This window comes from Urocampus carinirostris, chromosome 3 (genome assembly GCF_059441175.1).
Source record: "Urocampus carinirostris isolate Australia breed hairy pipefish chromosome 3, RoL_Ucar_1.0, whole genome shotgun sequence".
NCBI classification, from domain to species: Eukaryota; Metazoa; Chordata; class Actinopteri; order Syngnathiformes; family Syngnathidae; genus Urocampus; species Urocampus carinirostris.
In genome coordinates, this window is record NC_142351.1 from 30972003 (window position 1) to 30998652 (window position 26650).

General features: G+C 38.1%; 2 protein-coding genes across 5 annotated transcripts in view; one reads left to right on the forward strand and one right to left on the reverse strand.

The window, feature by feature from the left end:
• Nucleotides 1–542: 542 nt before the first annotated feature.
• LOC148369426 (calsequestrin-2-like) lies at nt 543–5136 on the forward strand. 2 transcript variants are annotated; one of them, XM_088331451.1, is made up of 12 exons: nt 555–644; nt 690–925; nt 1095–1179; nt 1240–1340; nt 1443–1551; nt 2582–2655; nt 2731–2861; nt 2919–2964; nt 3039–3093; nt 3180–3280; nt 4257–4331; nt 4399–5136. In XM_088331451.1, exons 2-12 carry the CDS (start codon nt 701–703, stop codon nt 4600–4602), a joined length of 1206 nt encoding a protein of 401 aa, XP_088187577.1. In that variant the 5' UTR covers nt 555–644; nt 690–700; the 3' UTR covers nt 4603–5136. The 2 variants fall into 2 exon arrangements, with proteins under 2 accessions (XP_088187576.1, XP_088187577.1); XM_088331450.1 differs by having other exon boundaries at nt 543–925.
• A 2955-nt stretch (nt 5137–8091) lies between these two features.
• Nucleotides 8092–26650, reverse strand: part of LOC148369427 (vang-like protein 1) — a 44893-nt gene continuing 26334 nt past the window's right edge. For all 3 annotated transcript variants that reach the window (XM_088331447.1, XM_088331449.1, XM_088331448.1), the window contains 6 exons: nt 22530–22961; nt 20086–20261; nt 17880–18040; nt 15355–15502; nt 12006–12240; nt 8092–9475 (listed from right to left, as the gene is read on the reverse strand). In XM_088331447.1, the coding sequence (XP_088187573.1) occupies nt 9215–9475; nt 12006–12240; nt 15355–15502; nt 17880–18040; nt 20086–20261; nt 22530–22961 (1413 nt within the window). In that variant the 3' untranslated portion in view covers nt 8092–9214. The remainder of the gene's footprint in view (nt 9476–12005; nt 12241–15354; nt 15503–17879; nt 18041–20085; nt 20262–22529; nt 22962–26650) is intronic.

A 26650-nucleotide genomic window follows, 5' to 3' on the forward strand; every position in this document is an offset into this window, starting at 1 on the left:
CTTTTTTTGCCCTGCCTTTTTGAGGTTTCTGGGCTCCCGTAGCAGCAGGATAGAGGACAATTATGTCAGCTCCTTTTATGTGAGGCTTATGTTATCTAAAATATACACTCATTTCTTGACCAGCGAGTGTTTTTAAGAACTGATATTTATATGATAATTCATCTATTTTTCCTCATTTGTTAAATCAATATTGTTTCTTTAATGAATTAAGTTTTTGTTACCAACAGGAGGTGCAAAATAATACACACTGTCCCTTTAATGCTTCCTCTGTAAAGCTTCTTTGAGTGTCCAAAAGAGCGCTATATAAATCTAAAGTATGATTTTTATCCCCAGGATAAGTAATACCCCCGTTTGAGAACCATTGTTCAAGAGAATGCGAACATTTATTTGGACTAAATTGAATTGATATTTTGTTTTTAAGAGCCTTGCAGACAGACAAAAGGGTGGGCACTGATAAATGTCTAGTGAGTAATGCAGATAAAAGAGGGAGGAGAAAAAGGCCTCCTGTGAGATTTGACTAATGACTAGACTGTGAAGGTGATGGAAGAGTGAGAAGAAGAGCAAACCCAGGTGGACAGACAGCACAGAGCTTTCGCAGAGAGAAGCAATTACAGGACCCACTGTGATCAAATTAACGCAGTCTTTTTAAGACAACTTTGTTTAGGATTAGGCTTTTCTTAACTGTCTCGTTCATACAGCCATGCTCCTTTACACTCTCTGCCTTCATTTCATTCTCCTTTGTGCTGCAGAAGAAGGACTAGAATTCCCCAACTTTGATGGCAGGGACAGAGTGTTGGACATCAACGAGCGCAGTTACAAGAAGGCTCTGAGGAGATTTGACCTGCTGTGTCTGTTCTACCATGAGCCCGTGTCTGCCAACAAAGGTCTGCAGAAGCGCTTTCAGATGACCGAGCTTGTCCTGGAGGTAAGAAACCCCTGAAGCAAAGGAGTCTAGTCATGTGATTTTTTTCAGATTTTGTGTAAGTGTATTTCTTAAATAGCAGTGTTACATAACTTTAATACATGGGACAACATCTAAAAATAGTTCACACATGGAGTAAAAGACCATATGGACATTTTTTTTTTATCAACAGCTGACAGCTCAGGTGCTGGAGAACAAAGATATCGGTTTTGGAATGGTGGACGCTCAAAAAGATGCCAAAGTAGCTAAGAAGCTAGGTAAGCAGTTTCACATGAACAGTTTATTGTGTAGTTTACATTAGGTGTTCTCCTGGCCAGGCCTCCAAGAGGTCGGCAGCCTTTATGTCTTCAAAGATGATCGCATCATCGAGTTTGATGGTGAACTCTCAGCCGACACTCTAGTGGAGTTCCTCTTGGATGTAAGTGTACATGACAAATAGCTCACCTATATGCCACAGGACAGAAAATGTTGGCGTTCCTTGCAGTTTGTTACAGTGTTGTTCCTCTCTCTTCTTCTGCAGGTGCTGGAGGACCCAGTGGAAATGATCAATAACGCAATGGAACTCAGAGCCTTCGAAAGGATTGAAGAAGATATTCGCCTCATTGGATACTTTAAGGGAGAGGATTTATGTCAGTCTACTCTTATATTCTAATTCCTCAAAACTGAGTCCTTAAATAGAAATCCCAATAGACCGTTAATGGGATCTGGAGTTCCCAGTCTCCTGAATTCACTCAGTGGGCTCTCTCACGGGAGACTTTTAAATAGCATTGAGTTCACTAACTATTAGGTCAGACCGCAATTACAATACAGGGATGAGACATGAATATTGTGGTTAGGACGTGATTTATGGCGAAGTTTCGCTTCGTGATTCTCAAACTGGATAGGGAGCTGAGATACAACTCACCCTTACATGTGGTGACTGAAAAAGCGAGATTGCGGACACAAAAGAACTAATTAAGTTTTCTTTGGTCGGGAGTCTGAGTTCTTCACATTAGCTAGTGAATAAAAACTAAGGGTTTAGATTTGAGTAGAATAGTCTGTGGCAATCTGTCAAGGGTGACTCCTTGCATCATCCAGTATAGGAGGAACAAAAGGAGAGAACATTTGAGTTCTCTGCTTGGAATGTCCAAACTCTTCTCAATTTGCTGCCCATGCAACCTGACCCTTTTCTATGTGAAAGAAAATGCTGCCGTTGCACATGGCAGATTACTTTTACTGGGATGATATGGGAAGCCCTTTCTTATTTGTTACCATCGAAAGAAAGGGTAAATGTCCAGCTTTCCTGGTGTAACAGAAAATTACAAAGTCTCACCTATTCAGGGTCCTTTAGCCCCATATGTTTGGAAACTGGTCATAGCATACTCAGATAGACTATTAGGATAGGATCTATTAGACATTACAGTATGTAGCTAAGTGGTGGATGGAGTCCCATTTTTAAAAGCAAAAGCATGAATCCAGCTGCAGAAAAATGATTAAAGTAAATCAGTATTTGTGGGAAAACCTAGTCAAAGCGGAAATCCCTAACAATATTATGTTGTATGGGCCCACTATAAGTGTAAACACAATTTTGTGTTCATAGAATATGAGTTAAAAAGCAATAATCATAGTCAAAGCAAAATAAACATTTTTGCTACCTAACTTTCTCTTCCTGCTTCCCAGACTATAAAGCTTTTCAGGAGGCTTCGGAGCGTTTTCAACCCTTCATCAAATTTTTTGCCACATTTGATAAATCTGTGAGTGCAGAGCAACATGTCACAGGTAACACAAGTGACAGCCACTTCTCTGAAGATTTGTTTTTTGCATCTCAGGTAGCCAAACATCTCTCCCTCAAGATGAATGAGGTGAATTTTTATGAGCCCTTCATGGAAGAGCCGGTCGTCCTGCCAGGAAGACCTTTGTCAGAGATTGATATTGTGGACTTTGTCCATCAACACAGAAGGTGACACTCATATTTTTTAAAATGTCTCTGGATTTGAAAGATGAGTGCCGTTTTCAGGGCCACTCTACGGAAGCTGAGGGCTGAGAACATGTTTGAGACATGGGTACAGAGAATTCACTTACTCATTTACAGATTTTATTGAAAATCTTACATGTTCTGCCCTCATCTGATTTCTAGGAGGATGATATGGATGGAATTCATATTGTTGCATTTGCAGAAGAGGAGGATCCAGGTATGTAGTTATTTTCTCCCTTTTCAGTTCCACAAAGTGTTGATCTCTAAATTGTTGTGGACACCCCTGCTTCTATCTTTCACCAGATGGCTATGAATTTCTGGAAATCTTAAAGGATGTGGCCAGAGACAACACCAACAACCCAGATCTTAGCATTGTTTGGATTGACCCTGACAACTTCCCCCTGGTTGGTGCTCACTAACTCTGATCAGAAATTGGTCTGATATCAGGCAAAAAAACAAAAAACGTATTCAGTTCCATTAGATTTCATCATAATCTCAGACATTGATTTTAACATTAAAGCGGTCCATTCCAGTTTTACTCCTTCTCCCCTAACTAGAAGCATCACTGATGTGCAGTCAGCGAAGGTAGGTGAGGCTTTACCTTTGATAATTAATTAAAAATAAATAAATAAACAGTTGAATTTCAAGTTTTTTCCCATTTAACTTATCAATTTTTGGATTTTCCCTTTCAAAAGTTGCAGCTTTTTCACTTTATATTATGAATATCATAAAAAAAAATTGATTGGTACTTGTTACTTTACTGAAGATCTGCAGATGAAGAGTGAAGCTTGCAATTATCTTGCCTCATTGGAAAGGGCAATAGTGAGACTATAATTCTCATCTAGCACACAACTCAGCCCAACCAATAGAATTAGTGATAGTATTAGGAAGCTAATAGCGAATCAAGACATCCATTGTTTCTTTTGAATGCATTTTTTATAATGGCTCATCTATTGACGCCTTTGTTCAAAGGAGCATCACATCACACTTCATTTATAAGTTAAGGTAAGACAATAATGTGTTTTTTTTATGTAACCGCTTACATTCCCGTCTATCTTGCTTAGCCAATCAAATGAATAATAAGATGTAAGTTCACTTTTTTGTAGATTTGTCTGCGTCACAATAAAACCCTCACATCAGGGGTGGAGGGTAAACTATTCACAATAGGGTCTAAAAAACAATTAAACTTGCCATTTGTGAACCTGTTGGACAAAGCGGTCAAGAATTGATTATTTCATGTTTGTGGAGTCTTCCTCAAGACCATTAATTTAATTTGAGTAGGCAACCTACATTTTGGGGCTTGGGACCCAACTAAAGGTTAGGACATCATATTTCAGAGTACTATTTCCAAAGTAAGGCGCAGCTTGTCCTGTTTCATAGCTCACCACATACTGGGAAAAGACCTTCAAGTTGGACTTGTTCAGGCCTCAGATTGGCGTGGTCAACGTCACAGATGTAAGTCAAACTCTGTTTGTGCTCTAAACGGGACATAGCCTTGAAAATGTTTTGTTTTGCACTCAAGGCGGACAGTGTGTGGCTGGACATGTCCAACGACGAGGACCTGCCCACTGCAGAGGAGCTGGAGGACTGGATCGAAGATGTCCTGTCGGGCAGGGTTAACACAGAGGACGACGATGATTTTGATGACGAACGCGAGGAATTTGATGAGGACTTGATCGAAGAAATCGACATGAGCTTCGACCAAGAAGACGACATGGATGATTGAGCCGGGTAGCAAATGTCTCCTTTTTCAGATCATGTTTACGGACAAACCTAATATGAAGAAATATTTGCTTCGTTATCTCCTTAGTTACCTAGTAAAAACTGATCTCGCGTCCCAGTCTATAATGTGAGTGACAAGAGATGTAAGTTATATGAAACAAAAAGAAAATGGAATGTGCTAGTATAGTTAATAGAAATACTGTAGGCTCCACAATGCAAAGACAATATCTTGTGATCAAGGTTGATTGACTTTCTTGATGTTTGCTATGTAACTTGAAGGTTAAGACCTGGCACATATGACTAGCCTATTCAGCTTAATTATTTTTTCAAACATTCGTGGGGCAATAATGAAAAAACAAATTCAACAAAAAGAAGTCTGGTTGCCTCTTTTAATAATTTGTGGATTGCATGACCTGGTTTGAGGAAACTGTTTAAAACAAAAGCAGTTTTGCTAGCTAATAGAAATACAAATATTGTAAATTAAAAAAGGGATAAGAGCTTTAGGTATATTATGCCACAAATGCTACACACCAAAATTGCCAGTGTGATATTAATATTAGAAAGTATTTGAATATTTCTATAACCACAAGTGTTAATATGACACGATGACAAGTGTTTTTTTTCAAACACAGCAGTTTATATATTTATCACTTCAACACTATAGTATGTCAGGGCTTGGGCAAACTCCATGAAAAATATGACAATTAAAAAAAGTATTGAAGGGACAATGTGTATAATTTAGCGCCTCCTAGGTGGTAAAAACCTCCATCTATCCATTTTCTGTGCCACTTATCCTCACTAGGGTCACGGTGGGTGCTAGATACAATCCCAGCTATCTATGGGCTGAATTGGTGGCCAGCCAGTCACAGGGCGCACAGAGAAATACAACTCACTCGCTCATCCACACCAATTAACCTGACATGCATGTTTTAATGGAATGAGGGAGGAAACCGGAGTGCCTCAAGGAAACCGCAGCAGGCTCAGGGAGAACATGCAAACTCCGCACAGGGAGGTCATTGTAACTAAATTTGAACCATTGACCACCGCACTGTGCAGCTGCGCTCTAACCACCCAGTGAAAAAATAATTTATTAAAAAAACAATACTGATTTAAAAAATAAGCAAAAATATGTTTGTATTTTATATAATACGAGACCGACCTAGAGCAAGGGTCTTAAACTCAATTAACCTGGGGGCTGCTGAAGTTAAAGTCTAGCTGAGGTTGTCTAGCAAGATGACAATCGTGTCAACTTCCTCTATGTGAGCCTGAAGTTTTGAAAAACAAATACACTTTTCTTGACCGACAAGTTCTTAACGATAGTTAATGTATTTTTGCGTAATTCTAATCAATATTGTTGTTTTTTTATGAACCTTTTTAACCACTACGAGGTACTTATTTACAATGTCCGTTAAGTAAGATATTTCACAATTAAATTTTTCTTCACATTTTTAGCTAACTTTTCACCAAGAAACTTAAAAGGAAGAATCTTTTCCTCTTTTTTTAACGTAATACAAACAAGGAAAAGGAAATGAGAAGCAAAAAAATGACAATGGGATAAGAAGAAAAGCAGGGGAATATAATGCAAAAAAGGAAATTGGAGAAAAAGAAAAAAAAAGTTAAATTACAAAAAAGAGAAAAAAAAATGAAATTTTCTTTCAAAAATGTATTAATAAAATCAGCTAATTTGTTGAAATCTAAAAACAATGCCAGGGGTCAAACCAGGAAGTAGCTAGCCAATCAAATTTCGGTGCGGACTTACATCAATCACAAAACATTAGCTTGTGAATTTTGAACCCTGCCTCACTAAAAAACAAAGAGGTCGCATCCATATGAAACATGCCCAAGCTCCACTCATATTTATTTCATAATAAGGCAAGGGTCACAATCTATTTTCTTTCGGCACACAAATGGCCTGCAGGCCGAGAGTTTGGAACCCCTAAACCTGGAGAGAGCTGAAATGATCGTCCACCATCTTGCTGATAAAGGTACCCCTAAAAACCTTGTAAAAGGTTGGTCAAAAAGAATACAACAAATGGTACAGTTTAGTCACTTTGTGTCCCTGTAGTTTTTATTCAAACTTGTGCTTTGTAGCACTCGTTTTTGGTCGCACTGACACTTAAGGGTTTTAAACAGTTTCAAACAATTTCTAGTGCTAATTAGACATTGGTGATTTTGTTGTGTCTTCTATCTGCAATCCTGATAAGCAAGAGACTTTTAAGGTCGAAAGAAGCAAAAATCCATACTTAGCTTAATCAGATACAGCTTCCCAAAACCAAAAGACAGAACTAATTTTGACTTCCAATGCAGACCGCATGTCACATTCTATTTTTCTCAAACCAGTGGAAATGGGACTAAACAAAGTACCTGGCTGGAGTTGTTTTGACTTTGTAGTTTAGCCTGCGTGTCCATTGGCCAGGACAGAACATTTGCTTGAAAATGAAGCCAACAGAGGAGATGCCACATCAATCTGCACATAACCACATCATTGCAGAACAAATAGAAGGAGGAAAAGCATTCTATTTAGATGCAAATGTTCTTTTTCTTCTCTGCCCCTTCTCATCCTGGATGGAAAAGAGGCATCTATGTGGAAGCAGGGAAGGCGGAGATTAAGCCATCGACAGATGAGTTGCGACAGCGGACCCAGACACTGTATTTGCAGAGACGCAAGCAATCCTATTTATGTTTAGCGCCAGATCTGGAATTTCAAGCCTGACATGCCAATTACGGGAAAATAGAAACATAATACCGGTGCTGCAGCGTAACATGTTTTCAAACATTAATGTCTTTTGTTTATAACCGGTGGGGTTACAATATTTAATAGTAACTATTTTTAGACACTGAACTTGTACAAAAAGTCATAAAAACGTTTTAATTTTGTTTCCAATAGAAAGGTCTGCACTTAGTCATTGGAAAAAAAACAACATAGAGAGAATTAGCAGTGAACTGGTTAACAGCTTGACAAATGCTGATGAAAATTCGACATTCATTTCCTAACTTCTTAAAACATTGGCCAAATTTACATTTTCTTCTTCCTTTTTTTGTGTGGGAAACGTGCTATTTAGATGGCGCAGACAATATAATTCACACCCTTCAACATTTTTTAACAGTCAACACTTATTTAAATCAACTCGTGAAACATAATCAATAAATATAATGAATTAAAATATTGGTTCAATTCGAGAATTGTGACATGCGTAATCATGGAAACTATACACGAAATACATACAGTGTAACGTCATCTACAAAGCATTAACTTACTGTGTGTTCAATGCTCACCACAAAGTGGCAGTAGCGTACAACCCTGATCTGGGGACAAGACAGAACGTTTCCAGTTAGTTGAAAATCGTTTTGGTTTCAGCAAAGTCAGGGGTGGGGAACCTTTTTGACTCAAAGAGCAATTTAAGGCAAATATTTTGATTTGATTTTTAAAGCCACACCATATATTTTAAGAAAATTTCAACAGAAACCGCCAACACCCCTCTCCAGACAAAAGCAAATTCTTCAGCGCATTTTATTTCACTGTGTGACGTTTGATTATTTGGTAAAATCTATGAAATAAAAATAAGGCCAGAGCCTGTGTCCCACATCAACAAATATACCAGTTATTGTCTCCCTCCTTCAGTTACTTAAGTTCATTGAGGTACATTTTGATGGTCATTTTTTTTTCGTGAATGGTTTCAAAACAAGGTGCAAGCAGAATTCTTTTGTAAAAATGTCACAAAATACTGCAAACGAGATGGATACGGATGTATTTAGGGGAGTGTGCTATGTGTGCAGGAATCCATCCACCCCTACCGCTCATCCAATCAATTACTCTGTCGGCTTATGGGTGTTTACAGTTCGCTCTACGGGTTGAACATAGATTATTTAATGAGCTTCCAAGTAAAGGATTCCTTAGAGCTGTATAGCCAGGTATGAAATGAAATGAAAATGAAATGATCAGCATTTATATAGCGCTTTTCAAGTCAAGACTTCCCAAAGCGCTTTACAGCATGCTTCACATTTCCCAATAGCGGCCGTGCAGCCATGTAAGGCGCTAACCTGCTTATTGGGGGTATTAGGGGTTCAGTGTCTTACCCAAGGACACTTCGACATGTAACACGGAGGAGCTGGGATTCGAACTGCGATCTCTTGATCCCAAGACGAGCGCTCTACCTCCTGAGCCACCGCCGCCCCAATGTATGTGTTTACCCATCGTATGTTCTTAATTGAGACTCCAAAATCAGTGCTGACCCTCAATGCGGAGAAGGGGGAAGCAATTCCATCTGTGCTGTATTTTCTGCATAGATCATATTTGACATTAAAATTGTGTTTAGTTGAGTAAGTTGACTTAAACATATTTTTTTCATCACTTGAGAAAAATTCAGAAATGCGAATCTGTTCCATCCAATAGATATGGATGTTTGTAAACATAAGTTGTCTCAATGCTGACTTTTTGTTGGAATCAGGTTCATCACATGCAGAGCTTGACCTGAGACAGTTTTTACTCCACATGCACAATTCATCATTCATATATCTGTACAAATCCAAGATAAAAACTCCTGAAAAGTAAAAAAAAAAAGTGCAATATATAGATCCATAAAAAGACAATAAAAAAACAAGAAGAACAAGATGACCTAAACAGAGGTCTCCGATTGTAAGCGCAGGACAAACTTGTGTGATTTGGGATCAATGTACTCCTCTGACATACGGATGTAGGGGATCTTTTTGACTCTCACCACCAGGCTAAAGTCGACACACTTGAGAACAAAAATGGTTCCATCTTCAAGGCCGCTGGTGAGTGACGCCTCGCTGACTAGCGTCCACTGACGCGCCAGCCAGTGGTCCCGGCTATATTGCATAGTGGGTCCCGGTTTCAGGTAACTTTCCAGGAAAGCCTGTTGAAAAATAACATTGGATATCATGAATATGCAGGTTAGTAAACCAAATACAGTGGTACATCTTCATATAATCACCTCTAAACACGAGAATTTCGGTATACAGTTTTTTTTTTGTTTTTTTTTAAACAAAAATCTTCACCATTATACGAAGGAAAATCCGATTTAAGAGCAGTTCCAGACGCTACCACTTGAGACAGCTCATCCAGTTTGTGCATGCAAACCACTACAGGCAAAAAACAAAAAATGGTGCCGTAATTTTTTGGTGTGTACGTTTATAAAGTCACAGTAACTTTAATTTTAAGTATACAGTACGTGCTTATACCTGTAAACCTGCGCCAATTGCTCCCCTTCTTAATGCAAATCCTATGTAATAAGTGACAACGAACCTTCCAAACACAACGCAGCACTTTTTTACTCAGAGCAAGTCAGACTATGTAGAATACCAAGAAAAAATTTGCAATTTAAGATGACGCCATCTGCTACTAGTAACTGAGACAAAATGGGCTAAATGAAATTGCTCCTAAAAAAAAGTTCCCCATATGAAATTAGTATCATAGTACACAATTTGAGATGATAAAAAAGCATACAAAATATGGGAAAACGTATATGTTGACAGGTATGCGACCTCTGGGACTCCCCCTTACAAACCCCTTCCCTTTTTAACGTTTAATTACTATTTGAATGTGTTTCTGTGATCAGGAAGATGTGAAATATGGCTTGTTCACTTTGATGCATTTGAAAGGACGGGAGCAGACCAATTAGTTTTTAATTATTTCAGAAAGGAAAAATGGGTTCATTACACAAGCAATTTGAGCTACAAGTATGATCCTGGAACATATGAGAAAGATGTACCACTGAACAGTGATCACTTGCTATATCACAGTTTAGTTTTCACAGTTTTGCTACTTTGTGGATTTTCATCATGCATTGTATTCTGTATTCAGATAGGCTAAACAGTCACTAAGCCTCTTTTCTACATGTGAGTAAACATTATGGTTTAAAATCTACATAAACGTATAACAGCTTGCGAAATTGAAATCAAGTACGTGCAAATTCTCTTACAATTTTGTGTTCTGCAAACTTAAGCGAGTTGATCAAAAAATGCAGCCTTTTTGATGATGAGCCAAAATCAACAACAAAAGGCGGTGATGCTTTTTGCAAAAAACGTTAAGCCAGCGGGGAATAAAAAAACCAAGGAACAAAGCAAAATGGGTACTAATGCCAGGCTAGCCAGCCAAACAACACACTATGGACAGCAAACAAGCGCACACTAGAGGCAAACATAACAGGAAAGCCCTCGACAGCTCCTACGACGACAGGGAGTTAGCCGGAAAAAATAAAAAATCATCAACCGCGACACACGCAGTTGAAAACAGGGAAAAAAAGCCACATGTCCCAACCTAAAAGGAGGTAAAAGCAAACAAGGAACGCACGCTGTAACGGCGGCAGGCAAACTTAACCATCGCAGCTTTTGGTGGTTGAGGCAAGCTACTCTGAGAAAACAGTCACTAGGCCCCCAGCAACAGGGTAAGCAAAGTTCCAATTTCTCCAAGCAGAATTGAGGGGTATGCAATCGCTGTTCACAACAATTGCTGCCCATTTCAGAACCTATCTCACATGTTGTGTGAAAGGGAATCGCCATTTTAAAGTGTTACGTTCCTTCAATGGCGTCATAGCTCTAAAGGAAACAAGCTGGATCAATCAACTTTGAGACTTATTTTCTTGAATGCCCCGGGGCCATGGTATATTTTGCAACATATTTGCATCATTGTGGGGAGGTATACTACACATTTGGTGCTTTTTTGAAAAAAAAAAAAATCCTGTTTAAGAATACCTTTAATTACTGTTTTTCAACAATATCAAAAGTGACATGTGTAAGGATCTTTTTGCCAAGAAGTAAAGAGAGAAACAAAAACTGCATATCCTTATGTTTTCTCACGAAAATACGACTGCAGAGCGGCGTTAGGATGCTGTGGCTCATTCATGCAGTGAAATACACTGTTAGAGGGAATTTGAAAACCCACTTTTGTCCAATGGTATAACCTAGCGGCTGTGTTATAGTGTGTGACGTCATACCGCACACGCTGGAGTTCAACAGTTTATTTGAGCATATGCTATGCTTCTCTGACTAATTATCATTATTACAGTCCATACACACACAAACATATCCCTGAATCACGATTTGTTTGACTGGAGATTTAATTTTTTCGAATCTAGTTACTTAGGTGGTGGTGGCCGGAGATAATCTTCCCAATTTGAAGCTGTCACTTCACATTGAATATTCAAATTAACATTTTTATTTGTAAGGAAACAAAGTATATAAAGTTACAATACTTTTATTTGTTAAACAAATTATTGGGTCAGTAAAAAGTTTTTTTTTTTGTTTAAATGTACAATAGTATTTAATTTTATAGTAATTGTAAAAAAAATAATAAATGTTTCGACGGATTTTGCCAATCGTGGGTTCTTTAAGGAACGTAACCCTCGTGAAAAATGAAAGATGACTGTATCTTGGTGGGGTTTTGACCTTTGGTGTCATGTTGTTGCTGATACAGAAGGCTAGATGTTGTTGGATGCTTTCCATGCTGTGGCAGTGCTGCTGTTTGGTTGTCCGCAAGTACTTTTGCAGGGCTCGTGCCATGGACGGGAAGATAGCTTGTGCTGCCTCACGTGGGTCCATCACATCTCCTGGAACTTTCTTTTGCTCTTCTTCTTTCATCTGCTTTACGTGCGTGAATGCTTCTTCGACTGCAACCACCAGCCTAGCGGCAAAATTGAGGGCAAGAGAGATACGAAAGAAAGCAAACAATAGAGAAAGATATTCATTTGAGGACCAAACCTAATTGGAATTAATAAAGACCCTCTGTCCTAAACTTTGTCTTGTATCCTACTTACATTCTGTCCGTTTAACTAAATACTACGCACTGGCCTTTTATTCATCCTTTTTCGTCCCACGCAAAATGCACACTAACAAAATATAACGAGATTTGTCATTGGACAAGGGTTTTTATCTCACTACCTTCTTATTTGTCCAGCATAGTTTACTCTCCCCTGCTCATTTTGTCAAAAGTGAGAGGGGGAAAAAAATTCACTCAAGCAGATTAACTTTAAAATCTTGTTCACTTGTTGGTCAAAGCAGCCAATTCAATTGCATGCCTGAGAAGTAGCATGAAAAACCTTAAGCCAGGGGATTGCCTTTGTGAGTCGTTATTAAAACTTAACATATTTTAAAACCACCGTAAACCCTCAAACTGGTAATCGGCCCATGCCAAAGTGGCTCATGTGAAAGGAAAGAATAATATTTAGAGAAGAATCAAGTCTTTCATCTTTTTAAAACGTCTGAGTGGAAGCGGCAAAATGTATTTTATAGGAAAACTGTGGTAAGACTGACATTCCCTTTAGAATAACATAAAAAATTAAAATGAATGTCAATTGCCTGTGAAAAAAGTCCCAAAGTCCAAGTGTATAGATATACATTGGCTTGCGAAACTATTTGGCCCCCTTGAACTTTGTGACCTTTTGCCACATTTCAGACTTCAAACATCAAGATATAAAACGGAAATTTCTTGTGAAGCAACAACAATAAGTGGGACACAATCATGAAGTGGAACACACTTTATTGGATATTCTAAACATTTTTAACAAATAAAAAAAATGAAAAAGTAGGTGTGCAAAATTATTCAGCCCCATTGAGTTAATACTTAGTAAGGCCACTTTTTGGTCCTGTATTTGGCTCCATCCATCTTCCCATCAATTTTAACCATCTTCCCTGTCCCTGCTGAAGAAACGCAGGCCCAAACCATGATGCTGCCACCACCATGCTTGACAGTGTGGATGGTGTGTGGAGGGTGATGAGCTGTGATGCTTTTACGGCAAACATAATGACTTGCATTGTTGCCAAAAAGTTCAATTTTGGTCTCATATGACTAAAGCACCTTGTGTGTCTGGTGTGTCTCCCAGGTGGCTTGTGGCAAACTTTAAATGACACTTTTTATAGATATCTTTAAGAAATGGCTTCCTTCTTGCCACTCTTCCATAAAGGCCAGATTTTTGCAGTATACGACTGATTGTTGTATTATGGACAGACTCTCCCACCTCAGCTGTAGACCTCTGCAGTTCATCCAGAGTGATCATGGGCCTCTTGGCTGCATCTCTGATCAGTTTTCTCCTTGTATGAGCTTAATGTTTGGGGGGACGGCCCGATCTTGGTAGATTTGCAATGGTCTGATACTCCTTCAATTTCAATATTATTGCTTGCACAGTGCTCCTTGGGATGTTTAAAGCTTGGTAAATCTTTTTGTATCCAAATCCAGCTTTAAACCTCTCCACAACAGTATCTCGGACCTGCCTGGTGTGTTCCTCGTTCTTCATGATGCTCTCTGCGCTTTAAACAGACCTCTGAGACTATCACAGTGCAGGTGCTTTTATACAGAGACTTGATTAAACACAGGTGGATTCCATTTATCATCATTAGTCATTTAGATCAACATTGAATCATTCAGAGATCCTCACTGAACTTCTGGACAGAGTTTGATGCACTGAAAGTAAGGGGGCTGAATAATATTGCACACCCACATATTCGTTTTTCTATTTGTTAAAAAAAAGTTTAAAATATCCAATAAAGTGTGTTCCACTTCATAAGTGTGTCCCACTTATTGCTGATTCTTCACAAGAAATTCCAGTTTTATATACTTTTGTTTGAAGTCTGAAATGTGGCTAAAGGTCACAAAGTTCAAGGGGGCCAAATAGTTTCGCAAGTCACTGTAAGTAGCCCACAGATCAAAGCTAAGTAAAGGTGTGCATTTATGAAATGTGAATAAAAAAGATGATTTGAGTTACAAATAAGTTGAGAATAGATTTAGCTTATATGTCAGGGCCCTACTCTATTATTCAAAACAGTTACAGTGAAAAGCAATTTCTTTATAATATAGTACTTTTACTACACGGTAAAGATTTTCTTGAATTTAACTCATTCAGTGGCATACGTTTTAAGAATTATTTATAATGATAAATCACCACTATATGGCAGGGAAGGCGCTGATTAGATCTATGTACACACATCAGGAGCCCTCACTTTTTTATGTTGCTTTGCTTCTTATATACAACAAGTAACCAAAATGGTGTGATCACATCACTGGAAACATTGGGCGCTGAAAATGTCTTGCTTAGTTCAGTGTTCTTGCAATAAAATGTTATTTTGCAAGGAAAGTGCCCGTGCGTTTATGGAAAGCAATGTTTAAACATTCACAAATATAAGAAAAAAAACCCACAGAATTAAAAGTTCTGCTTGAAATACACATAAAAAAAAATTCAGAAGTTTTCTTGTCAAGTCAAGTCATATTTATTTATATAGCCCTTAATCACAAAAATGTCTCAAAGGACTGCACAGGATTACAATTAGTCAAGTCAAGTTACACCATTGCCTGATCTTAAACCAACATGCGGCAAGGAAAAACTCAAAACCTCAGCGTGAGGAAAAAAGAAACCTTGAGAAAGGGCCTCACAAGTGGTAATCCCCCTTCTTCTTGGAACCGAGTATTTTCGAGAAACTTAGCAATGTTCCACTGTTGTTTATCAAACAATGGTAAATGCTAGAAACATCCTTTTTTTCTAATGGAAGATTAGAATTCAAGCTTTCTTTTGATATGTCCCTTCTATGCCTACCTAGCTACAGAACAAATTTTTTTGTAAACCTTCAAAATGGAAAAAATTTGCAGTCGCGCTTCCCATTTGAGGGAAAGATCTGGCATTGAAGAGTAAAGAGTCACTGACTCAGTATTCTCAGAACCAATTGCTAACATTTTTGAAAATGGAAGCTGGCAAATACCTTGTTACCTTCAGTGTTAAGTAAAGTACATTTTGAAAGCAGCACTTACCGAGCTCTGCGCTTGCGTACGCGTCTCTCGTGCTCAGCCTCCTCGTAGTAGAGTTCATTGTGGCTTGAATCCCGGCAATGCGCAGCAGCGGCAATCATGGCTCTGGACTGAGATTGGGTCACTCCTGGAGCTGCATTGTTCTCTGGACCTGTCGCACCAAACAGAAAAGAGTAGTAAACGGTGGAACAAAATGCTGTGTTATATGTATATATACATACAGTTGATTTCATTATATTAGATATAACAGATTATTTACCAATTACCGTAAATTCCGGACTATTAGCCGCTACTTTTTTCCCAAATGTTCAGCCCTGCGGCTTATTCAGTGAAGCGGCCAATTTATGGAATATTTCTAACGGCCACCAGTGGCGCTGGAGTATTTTTTTGATTTGAACAAATTTATTGACACTAATAACAAGCAGGTAAGATTTAGACCAGTGGAATATGTGCGCCAAGGAAGACTGCAACCTCCAAGTTTAAGCATACATTGTCTGTAAAGTTTAGGTACGTTCCGACAAAGAGGAAGACACCCTTGAGGACGATCTACCGTAAAATTCACAATTACGGGATGCTTTTTCTTAACAGGCACGTTTGATACATTGCGAGCGTGATCCTACTAGCGTGTTGGTACCTTTCAAAGGCACGGTTTGGGATGAAAGTTATATTATTATTATTAAAGCTTTGAAAACTCTCTCGGTGTACCGTCTTTCTTCGTAAATATGTGTAACCATGTATAATATGTATTTAGATAGATAGATAGATAGATAGATAGATAGATAGATAGATAGATAGATAGATAGATACTTTATTCATCCCCGTAGGGAAATTCACACTTCCAGCAGTCTACCCCGTTGTTTATTAACAGATTAACATGATGCCCTAGCGGTGCTTGTAGCGGAGCGAATGACGTCACACGCCAGTCCAAAAGTACGACATCCCCGATTGTGGATCCAGGATTGTGTGGTATGTAGTTACAATCGTGGAACGTACAGCCTGGTCTTGGTTAAAATTGTGACTGTGTCGCAAGCTTTGATGTGGGTGCACGCGGCTTAGACATGGGTGCGGCTTGTGTAAGTACAAAAGTGGCAAATCACCTAAAAAGTGGTGGGTGCGGCTTATAATCAGGTGCACTCTATAGTCCGGAATTTACGGTAGAAACATCAGAATCAAAATCAAAACAGTGGAATGTAATTTTTAAATTGCAAAAGCTGCAATTTTATACATAGACACACATACATATACACATAAATATATATATCATTTAATGACAGACTACCAGTATAAAATGTATAATGTATACTTATTTCATGTCCTTCAAAGTCAGATTTATCATCAGATACACCAAAGAGTTGTTTCCCATGTCATGCCTTGTGTTTATTTATCTTTCCAGATGACTTTATGTTTTGTCCAGTCTCTAACATTCTGGTACCGGGAATAAAAATTGTGTGATAACACACGACTAAATACAGCACTCCCGCCCGTGCAAACTACACAGATTTTAATCCAAACGTGCCACCTCACACACCCTATTCACTCGGGGGAAATTAACAATACCCCACAGGCATTTTCTCCTTATATCTATACAATTCATGTAGGTCACCCTTTTTGACTTCAAAATGGTGAAATTCTCCTAAAGGTGAGATTGTCATGCCAGTACGAATACCTTTTAAGGTTCTTAGTGGTTTTGCAAACGGACATTTTTCAAAGCTAATGTTGTACTGTCGCAAAAGTAGATACTATTTCATGATTCTGACTGGTGCAAATAAAAGGATAAAAGATTGCAGCCCTCGTGTATTATTCATGTGGGCAAGAGGAGGAGATGAATGGAATAATTCATGGACCGAGCAGTGGGAGTTTTTTTTTTGGCACATCCTGCTAAATTGAGATTAATGGATTATTATATTCCAAACAGTTTGGCAACACCTAAAAAACAACACAAAAAGCCAGTAGCTTGGCAGGCATCATAAAACTCCTTTAGACAAACTATGAGAGCAATTCAACAAGCGTGTAAATAAAACAGCTCAGGCTTTATAGGACAAAAAGGCTAAAAACAAAGGAAGTGGACAGGGAGGACAAATGATGATGTCAGCCAAATATGAGGGTGCAGTGGTGATGGTTGATGATGGAGTGTGCCAGGTTCGTGCAACTGAGTGTTGCACGAGTACATTTGAGAACAGGTGATAATTTAACAACAGCTTAGTGTTACATTTGAAGGGATGACTGAATATTTGACATTAAGCTGGGGCATGCCATAAGCGAATGCGTTGTGTGTAAGTGTGTATGCGTGTGTGTGGGAGGGGCATGCAAATACAAATTTATCATTTTCAAGATGCATTTGGTATGTGCATATTAGTGAGAAGCATCAGCATTCATCTTGACTTACTGTTCAATAGATATGCTCTGAGTTTAGCTTTAAAGACTTCAAGAGAGAACAAAATGAAATGAGACAGTCAAGCGGACACAATTTTTGGGAACCAGGAGCTCCGGGGGAACTGCTTGAGCATGCACAATATGAAAACACGTACCTTCAGCAGGGGCAGGCGGGAAGTCCCCATCCACATTGTAGACCTTGAGACCAGCAAGGTGCTTCGCAGCACGGGACTTCGAGGCTGAGAGCAAAGCCGGGTTATGGATGGGGAAGTCACAATAGTAGTGCTCCAATATGGCCAGCGCTGCCCGCTGAATACTGCACGCACATATTGCACCTAATCAGTGTCACACATCTCAAAATCATTCTGATTTAAAGATTTTAACTTTCCGAATGGACACTTTCAGATCAACATCCAAACCGAAGAACGTAGTTTTCAGTCTGCAAAAATGTGTATTTACAGCATTGTGATTTTTTTAAATATTGCGATAACCTACATACTAATTTATGATTAATTAATATATTGTGGGACCATTTCATGATATTTTACTGTGAGGTTTGAGTATCATTACATGGCTGCAATATACATATGTTCTTTTTTGTAAACTACATTTGGTATGAGTTCTTAGAGCGCAACATTCTATATTATGTTAATGATGTATAAACTCCTTAAACTAGTTTATTGCCAAATAGTTGAGTATCGATTTGTGTTTTAATGGTTGAACATTGCGGTGGATTGAAGTTTGCGTCTCCCCACCCCACATAAGACAAAATATTTTGTTGCCGTTGTTTTTTTTGTTATTGTGAATATCTTCCCTGTGCCCTAGATGCAGTGGGCAATTGCTTTTCTTGTTTTAACTTTGAATTGGTGTATTAAAAAAAAAATAAACTGCTTTAACAAATAAATATAGTATTTATTTAAAGGGACACTGTTAGATATCTGACCACTCAGCGTCGCTGTATTGTGTGGTGCAACTAAAAACAAGTGCTACAAAGCACAAAGAGGATTAGAAACTAGGGAGACTCAAAGTGACAAAACTGCACCATTTCTATTCTATTTTCTGCCCAGCCATTCCAATGTTTTTTAATTTTCGGGGTACCCTTAGCAGCAAGCTGGCATACAATCATGTCAGCTCCCTCTAGGTGAGCCTCGTGTAATGCAAAACATGAACAATTCTTGACCCAAGAGCATCGTTGTGTGTTTTCATTCATGTTTGTCAAATGATTATTGTTTTGATTTAATAAACAAATATTTGTTTTAATAACTAAAAGAGGCTACACAATACACAGTGGGCCTTTAAAAGCAAAACTTCAATGGTTGGGAGGTAACTTGAAACTGATGACAAACAACCTATTCAAGTTATATGCCAATTATTTGAAGCATTTAATTTAGTGTATGTAGTACATCTCATATTATTTTCAAAATACTTATGCTTTATGTAGTGGTTAACATGTATTTCTTTCGGTTGTCAAATTACTGGACAAATCACAGAAAGTTCTTAAAGCAAAACATTGTAGAGGAGCTCACGGATCCTGACTTTCAGTCAATTATTAAGTAGAGCAAATATTGAATGTATACAGAGACAGTGAAACAGGTTGCTGGTTTTAACTTCAAGGTTAGGAGGAATGCATTATTTTTCTATCTGGAACACCCAAAACGATTTTACTTCCTCTCGACTTAAAAGGAACTTTAAGTTGGGGCCAACAGACTTTTGATGCAGCCCTCTGAGACTCTTTGTGATTAAGGGCTATACAAATAAAAATGACTTGACTTGACTTGATGCTGAATGCCGTAACATGTGTTTAGTATTTTCACTCTACTCTACCATTTTAAGAGAAAATTTTGAATTTAGTCCATACACTTATATACACTAATGGGCTCCATTTAAAAAAACCTCAAACAAAAATGGTGGATATCATATTTTCAGTATTTTATAATATTTCTTATTAACTTTTTCCTGAATAATAAAAAAAAAAACAGGAAAAAACAATGCTGTTTACGTCAGGTTGCGAGAGAGTTGGGTTTAAAATACTTATATCACCAAGGAACCTTTGAGAAGCTTCTCCCTGCATTGACAATTAGCAACAAATATATTCTGTGATCATTTTTTCAAGGCTTTTCATTTTAGACATTTAAATAGATTTGGTTTCCTTCTAAGCATGTTTCAAATATGCTGGAGCTCAAAGATACAATGCAAATATACTATTATATAACCATGTAAAAGTAAGTATAATAAGGTATTAGTGATAGTTTTGTGTATATATATATATATATATATATATATATATATATATATATACACACACACACACACACATACACACAGTATCCCAAATATTACATCACCTAATACATTTCTAACCTGAGTTGTCCCAAGTTGTAGTGCTTGGTCTCTCCATCTGTGGAGCGTGTGACACATACATAGTAGTAGGGCTGAAGGTGCCTTATTTCAAGCAGCACAATGCCCAGGTAGTGAATAAAGAGCAGTGCGTCAACCAGTGACACAGCGTATTGCACGATCCCTTGATAGTTTTCATCCTAGTGAACACAAAAAGAAGGACCAAGCCAAGGTAAATCGATGTGAGTTTAGGTATACAAAGTCAGTTCAAAACCATGCATTAGGAAGACATATTGTAAGTAGGACAAGATGTAGAATGGGTGAATATTCAGAGACATTTCAAAAGATTGTATGTTTTCCCCCCAAAAGAGGATTATCCCTCCACACCCCATTAAACACAATCATTTGAATATTGTATATAAATATTTAATATTAGTAAATATACTATTGTATACATGAAACAACAAATTCAATGAGGAAATATTAAAATAAGGGTGAACCATTAGTTTACCAGCTGATCAAATATCCTTGATCTTTAAAAAAATAAAATAAATTTTAAACCACAAAATTTAAAAACTTAAAAATTAACAAGTAACTTTGAAACTATCAAACATTTTTTGTACTGCACACAAATTGGTTATATCTCAAAAGAGAATTAAGATTACTTACGTCAGCACAATAGAAAGTTGCTGACTTATAGAGACCAATGTGGGCTAATATGAATAGATGAACACAATTAGTTGACTTCATAATGATTGGGTGATCAAAGATACCCCAAAATTAAAAGATTGGAGATGATAAATTGGATGAACAATACATCAATGCAACCCTAGAGTTAAATGGCAAGGTAAAACTAAAAACCGCAGCATTTGAAAAATACCCCCTTGTACAAAAAGTGGCTCTCCTTTTTATGTTTTATTTTGGATGTTGGAGTTACATTAATTTAAAACCAAGAAGAAACCTTTTGGAATTGGAAATTTCTAATTGTAATTTTTTTCTTTAATATTAAAATCTTTGCAAAAATCTTATGTATTTATGACCTCAATCTCATAAACATCTTGTCTCAGTCTAATACCAGCACTAGATTTGAATGCAAGACTTGAATACTTGTATTGCCGGATATTGTAAATTATAATAAATGGAGTTATTAACACATTCATAATTACTGTTTCATGAGAAAATAGTTTTTTTGAGCCTTGTATCCTATACAGTACCACATTTCTGTGATGTACCTAGGCGTTCAACTCGTTTTTACTTCAGAGTATATACTTTCAGCCTTAAAAGATATTCCCAAACAGATTTTTTTTTCAATTGGGCACAGAACAGTTTGTGTTTTTTCAACACAATGATGTAAAATTTTGCAAAATATTCTACACAGATACTCGAGAAACAATCTCAAAGTTGACCAATCTATCTTATTTCCTCTAGAGCTGTGAAGTCATTGAAGGAACAGTTTCAAAATGGCAAATCCCATTAACACAACATGTGAGGCAAGTTCTGATACAGACACGATTGTAGTGAACAGCGATTTGCACACCGCTCATTTCTGCTTTGAGAAATTAGAACTTTGCTTAATCTGTTGCTGGGGGCCTAGTGACTGTTATGTCTGAGTTTCTTGCTTCGCCCCCCAAAATCTGTGTGGGGTAAGTTTATTTCCTGCTGTTACAGCGGGCGTTCACTGGATGTCCTTTTTGGCTACTTGCTCTTTGTTTTACCATTACGGCATCCACCTGCGACACCGCGCAAAGGCATTATCTACAAAAACTATACCATAAGTTCATTAAAAATACTTGTAACCCCTTGGACTGATAACACGTAAAACAATATAGCTACGGGCTTCCTAGGGTATTGGTGTTCTTCCGGTGACACCAAAGCTCAAGATGACAAAGACAAGTCACGCTGTTTTCAAAACGCATAAACCCATAAAATAATTGGAATATACAGATGATAGATATATATCTCATCTCATCTCATCAGCCGTACCGCTTATCCTCATTAGGGTCGCGGGGGGCTGGAGCCCATCCCAGCCATCACCGGGCAGTGGGCAGGGGACACCCTGAACTGGTTGCCAGCCAATTGCAGGGCACACAGGGACAGACAACTCATTCGCTCATTCACACCTAGGGACAATTTGGACCGGCCAATTCACCTGAAATGCATGTTTTTGGAACGTGGGAGGAAACCGGAGTACCCGGAGGAAACCCACGCAAGCACGGGGAGAACATACAAACTCCGCACAGGAAGTCTGGAGCTGGAATTGAACCCACGACAGGTTCCCATGACATGAACTGTGCCGCACAAGCGCTAACCACTGCGCCGCCGTGCTGCCCCATAGATATATATATAAATATATATTACATTTTAGGCAAAAAACATGCACAATTTTCTAACATTTTACATGTTTAAGAATTTGGGAATAGCTATAATGCATATTTAACATGCATTAATCAGAACCTTTATGCTCTCACCTGCGAATCTAGTATCCTCACTCCGTAAAACAACCAATAGGAGATCACAAAGAGCAGCACCAGAACAGCGAGCAGTGCCCGGAACACAAAAAGCCTCGGGAGGCTGGCTCGTGCTGGCCGGAAGAAAAGGGCCCAGACGGCGAGCAGCAGGATGAGCAACTTGAAGGCCACAGAGATAAAGAGGCCTTCGCAGGCAGTGCCGCAACTCTGTAGCTTTTCTGGCCAGAGCAGGTGGGGAAGCACCATAAAGGCCAGCGGTGAGAGGAAAACCAGGAGGCCCAGGATCACAGCAAGGGTGAGAGTAAAATAGCGGCGGCAGTCCAGTCCAACACTGTCCTCCAGGTCCTTCGTGATCCGTACGATATCTTCCTGAGAGAGGCTGTGTTCCGATGTGCCGGTAACAGCCGTGGTAGTTTCACCCCAGGTGTCATCCTGCAAATAAGACAATAAAGATCAAATGGGAATTTAGGCCTACTATATAATAATAGAAAAATTAAACTGATCTTCAGTACTATAAGGCACACCCTCAAAAAAATAGATATTTTGTGATATATTTTTCATATTTAAGGCGCACTGGATTACAAGACACACGGAATTTACACTTAAATAAGGGATAGGGTTGCACAAAAAATAAAGCGCCGTATTTGTGCATCGGTTGATCAGTCAGAACATAACACTGATCACGATTGCAATGGATGCAACGGGAATGGAAACTGGATCGTGACGGGGAGCGTACCAGATCCTATACACTAGACTAGTAGGATACAGACTACACATGAAACGGTACCAAATTGTTGAAGTTATTATTGGGCTGGGCTGCGGGAATATTGTCACACATTGAACCGGTTTGTGGTACAAATGAAATACAGTGTTGTATCATGGACTTGGAGTGTCTTTACGAAGCGCATGATATTCTGAACTATACAAAGAGAAAAGCTTTGTGGGAAGGTTTTCGGTCGTTCTGGACTGAATGAACAGAAAGGGCGGCATTAGCTCAGGAGGTAGAGCGCTCGTAATGGCGATCAAGAAGACGCAGGTTCGATTCCCTGCTCCTAGGTGTTATATGTCAGAAACTGAATTCCTACTGTGAGTGTGTGTGAATGGGTAAGTGTGAAGCACATTGTAAAGTGCTTTGGGAGCTCTTCATTGACTTGAAAAGTGCTATATAAATGCAGAACATTTATCATTTAAAGGCATTGTGGGAAGTAATTTGGTCCTCCCAAAAGAAAAGAAATGCAAGGTCCCACATATCACTTATAATGCTTAGTATGAGCTGAGGAATGCATGATTTTCCATCTCTTTCTGTATTCTCATTTCTCTAACATATCTGGTACGGTGACTAAAAATTGTAAGATAGAATGCATTTGTCATCTGTGTGTTCAAACATGGTAATGCAATTCACATATAAGATGCACTAAATCAAATGGTGTATCTTTAAATACGAGGCAAATTTTGAATTTCTGCGCCTTATAGTCCGGAAAGTATGGTACATTCCACATTTTCTATTACCAAATATAACCCCAAATTTAAAATATTCCAATGAAATAAAGTTCCGTATTTTAATTGTAGCTTAATTGTGAATGAAAAGGGAGATTGTTCAATCATCCACGAAAATTAGTGATCAAAAAAGGAAAGCCTGTGCAGAAAAAAACAGAGCGATGCCAACTGGGGCTACATGACATGTGGACGCAACTGCATCCGCAGATAATAAAGGTCAGCCATGTTGGAGCAGAGCCTTTAAAACTACAATGATAAGGACTCTTTGCAGGCAGTCACAACAGGCTTCTAGCGCATAGCGGAGGACAATGACAATGGCTGTCTGGGTGGAGGGACAATTGGTTGTTGAATTCATGGAACAAGAGGAGAGAGTTTGGGTAAAGAATTAAGGGATGCATGACATACTGCAGTTTAACAATAGAAAGTTGAAACTTCTTGCGTGAACGTCGACATTTTACATTCTGAATTGACACCATCCTACAAACACAACAAGTGTTTGCACTGATAAAACAATGATTGGACTCTTCTAGGAATTGGCTCACAAATGAAGCAAACAAAGCTGACAATATGTTAACAAAAAACCTTAAAGAATTCTTAAATTAAAATGAAATACAATTCAATTACATTTAGGTATTGTAATATGTCAAACATATCAAATGGCTTATACTTCACACAGTGGATTGAAATGGATGTAATCTGCTATGGACTGGCATACTAAAAATAGACAGCAATGACCTACATTTCTCCAGCGGATGAACTAAATAAAGACAAAAACAGGTACTGAGTATACTTTATCACACCAAGTAGGAAAAAGAGGGGAAGTAGCGAGAAGCAAATTTTAAAATGACCCAGATTGGTTTTAGAAGGTTATGTGCTTATAAGTGAGTAAAAGTAATAAGCCAGAGTAACAAAATTGCTGGAATTTGTAATACATTACTGCTAAAAATGTTTATGTTTGAAAGTATAAATGCTTCATAGTTTGGTGGCGTATCTAATGAAGCCAAAGATTTGAGTCACATCAAAAAAGACAACAATCAGATAAAGAACATTAGATGAGTCAAACAATTATTTAATGAAATACACTGTAAAGTATTTTTATGTGCGTGCTTGTAAAACATGTGTAGGCACTCCTCAATTTGGGGAAAACAAAACTTTCGAGAGGCTTTGCAGGGACCTCACAAAAAACTACAGAAAAAATAAAATGAACTCTATGATCAGAAAAACAAAAAAGCTTGTATGCACTTCTGTTGGGTGGATCGACTTGTTTATGGTTTTTGAGCTGTAAAAAAAGACCGTTTTTAGCAGCCAGCACAACCTGAAGATATGTGATTGACCATCAATCCTAACACTTCTTTTTGTCTGGTGAGAAAAAGCACTTTCCTTTTACAGCAATGTCAGTGTGGAGTGTTGTCATAATGAAGGGTGCCACTGCCAATATTTATTCAAGACTTAATACTTCCTTCATTTATAACTTTATTTAATCATAACTATATAATGTTTATTAATTCAGCTGTGCTTTGCTTTGAAGCCAGAAATGGCTGTGAGCGTTATCATATCAGTACATGCTAGATCTGGTTTAGACTGGAACTTGTTGTAAACTGTAAATTTCTGCCACTAACAGTTTAGGTTTTGTTTAAGTTTATTTTCAGTTTCTAGACCGCTGTTCGAGTAGAATAATGTTTGTAAGCCATGTTGTCTTCGCACTTGTTACGGCTTTGTTACTTGCTAACTTTTTGACTTGAGTCATAGAAGCAAAATAGTGACTTTTATCAGTGAGAGCCAGGCCATATACTTTAACAAAGTTTCCAAACTGATATGATATAAAAATGCCAGATGCTGTCTCCCGTAACAACAAACATCCCACTTAAAATGTGTCTTCATCCTGCATTAAAGATCATTGAGGTCATTTTTGTTGTAAGATTTCGTTTCAAAACAAGGTGCGAGCAGAGTTCTTTTGTAAAAATGTCACAAAATACTGCAAATGCCGTCATTAATTGTGGTCCTCTATTCTGATTTGTAGATGCAAATCTTCGACATCTTTGAAATTGACAATCATTAGTCCTAAAAGTCCTCAAGTGTGTTGTTGATGATCTTTCTTTTTTTTTCCACAATTTGCCCAAACTATATGCTTGTCAAAATATCCAGGAAGCGGTAAAAGGTAGAGATCACATTCGCATGTGTATTCTGATGTATCTCAGTGGCTAAGACACAAAGAAAAAAACTAATGACATTTCTTCTTACCAGCCTGAAAAGTGGGGTGCGTCGTTTGAGGTGTCCTTGAAAATTTGAAAATTAAATATTTTCTTAATTATGTGTGTGTTAACAATAGCCAACTGAGTTCAAAGAGCCCTTATTTTTATTTTTCATTGTGCCTATTTGATTTTATCTTACTCTTATCAGGCCGGTTCGAGGCGGAACAAACAGATTAAAAAAAGAAGACTATATTCTAGTATGTCTAAAAATGTTGGCAAATCACGTGTTACTCTGCTGCCATCTCCTAGCTTTAAGTCAAGATTGTAGCCTCAAGTTTTCAAATACCGCACCCCACCTTTAAATGTAGAATAGCGCGCTGGACTGCTCCTGCAGTCAGTGGTAGAAATGAAGTGTTGCACTTCCGGCCTAAA

Bases quoted from the DNA above. Each gene is read 5' to 3' on its own strand.
- LOC148369426 (XM_088331450.1), top strand. From the start codon at position 701: ATGCTCCTTTACACTCTCTGCCTTCATTTCATTCTCCTTTGTGCTGCA. The intron at 926-1,094 runs GTAAGAAACCCC...TTTTATCAACAG, and splicing joins TGACCGAGCTTGTCCTGGAG to CTGACAGCTCAGGTGCTGGA. The intron at 3,281-4,256 runs GTTGGTGCTCAC...CCTGTTTCATAG, and splicing joins ACCCTGACAACTTCCCCCTG to CTCACCACATACTGGGAAAA.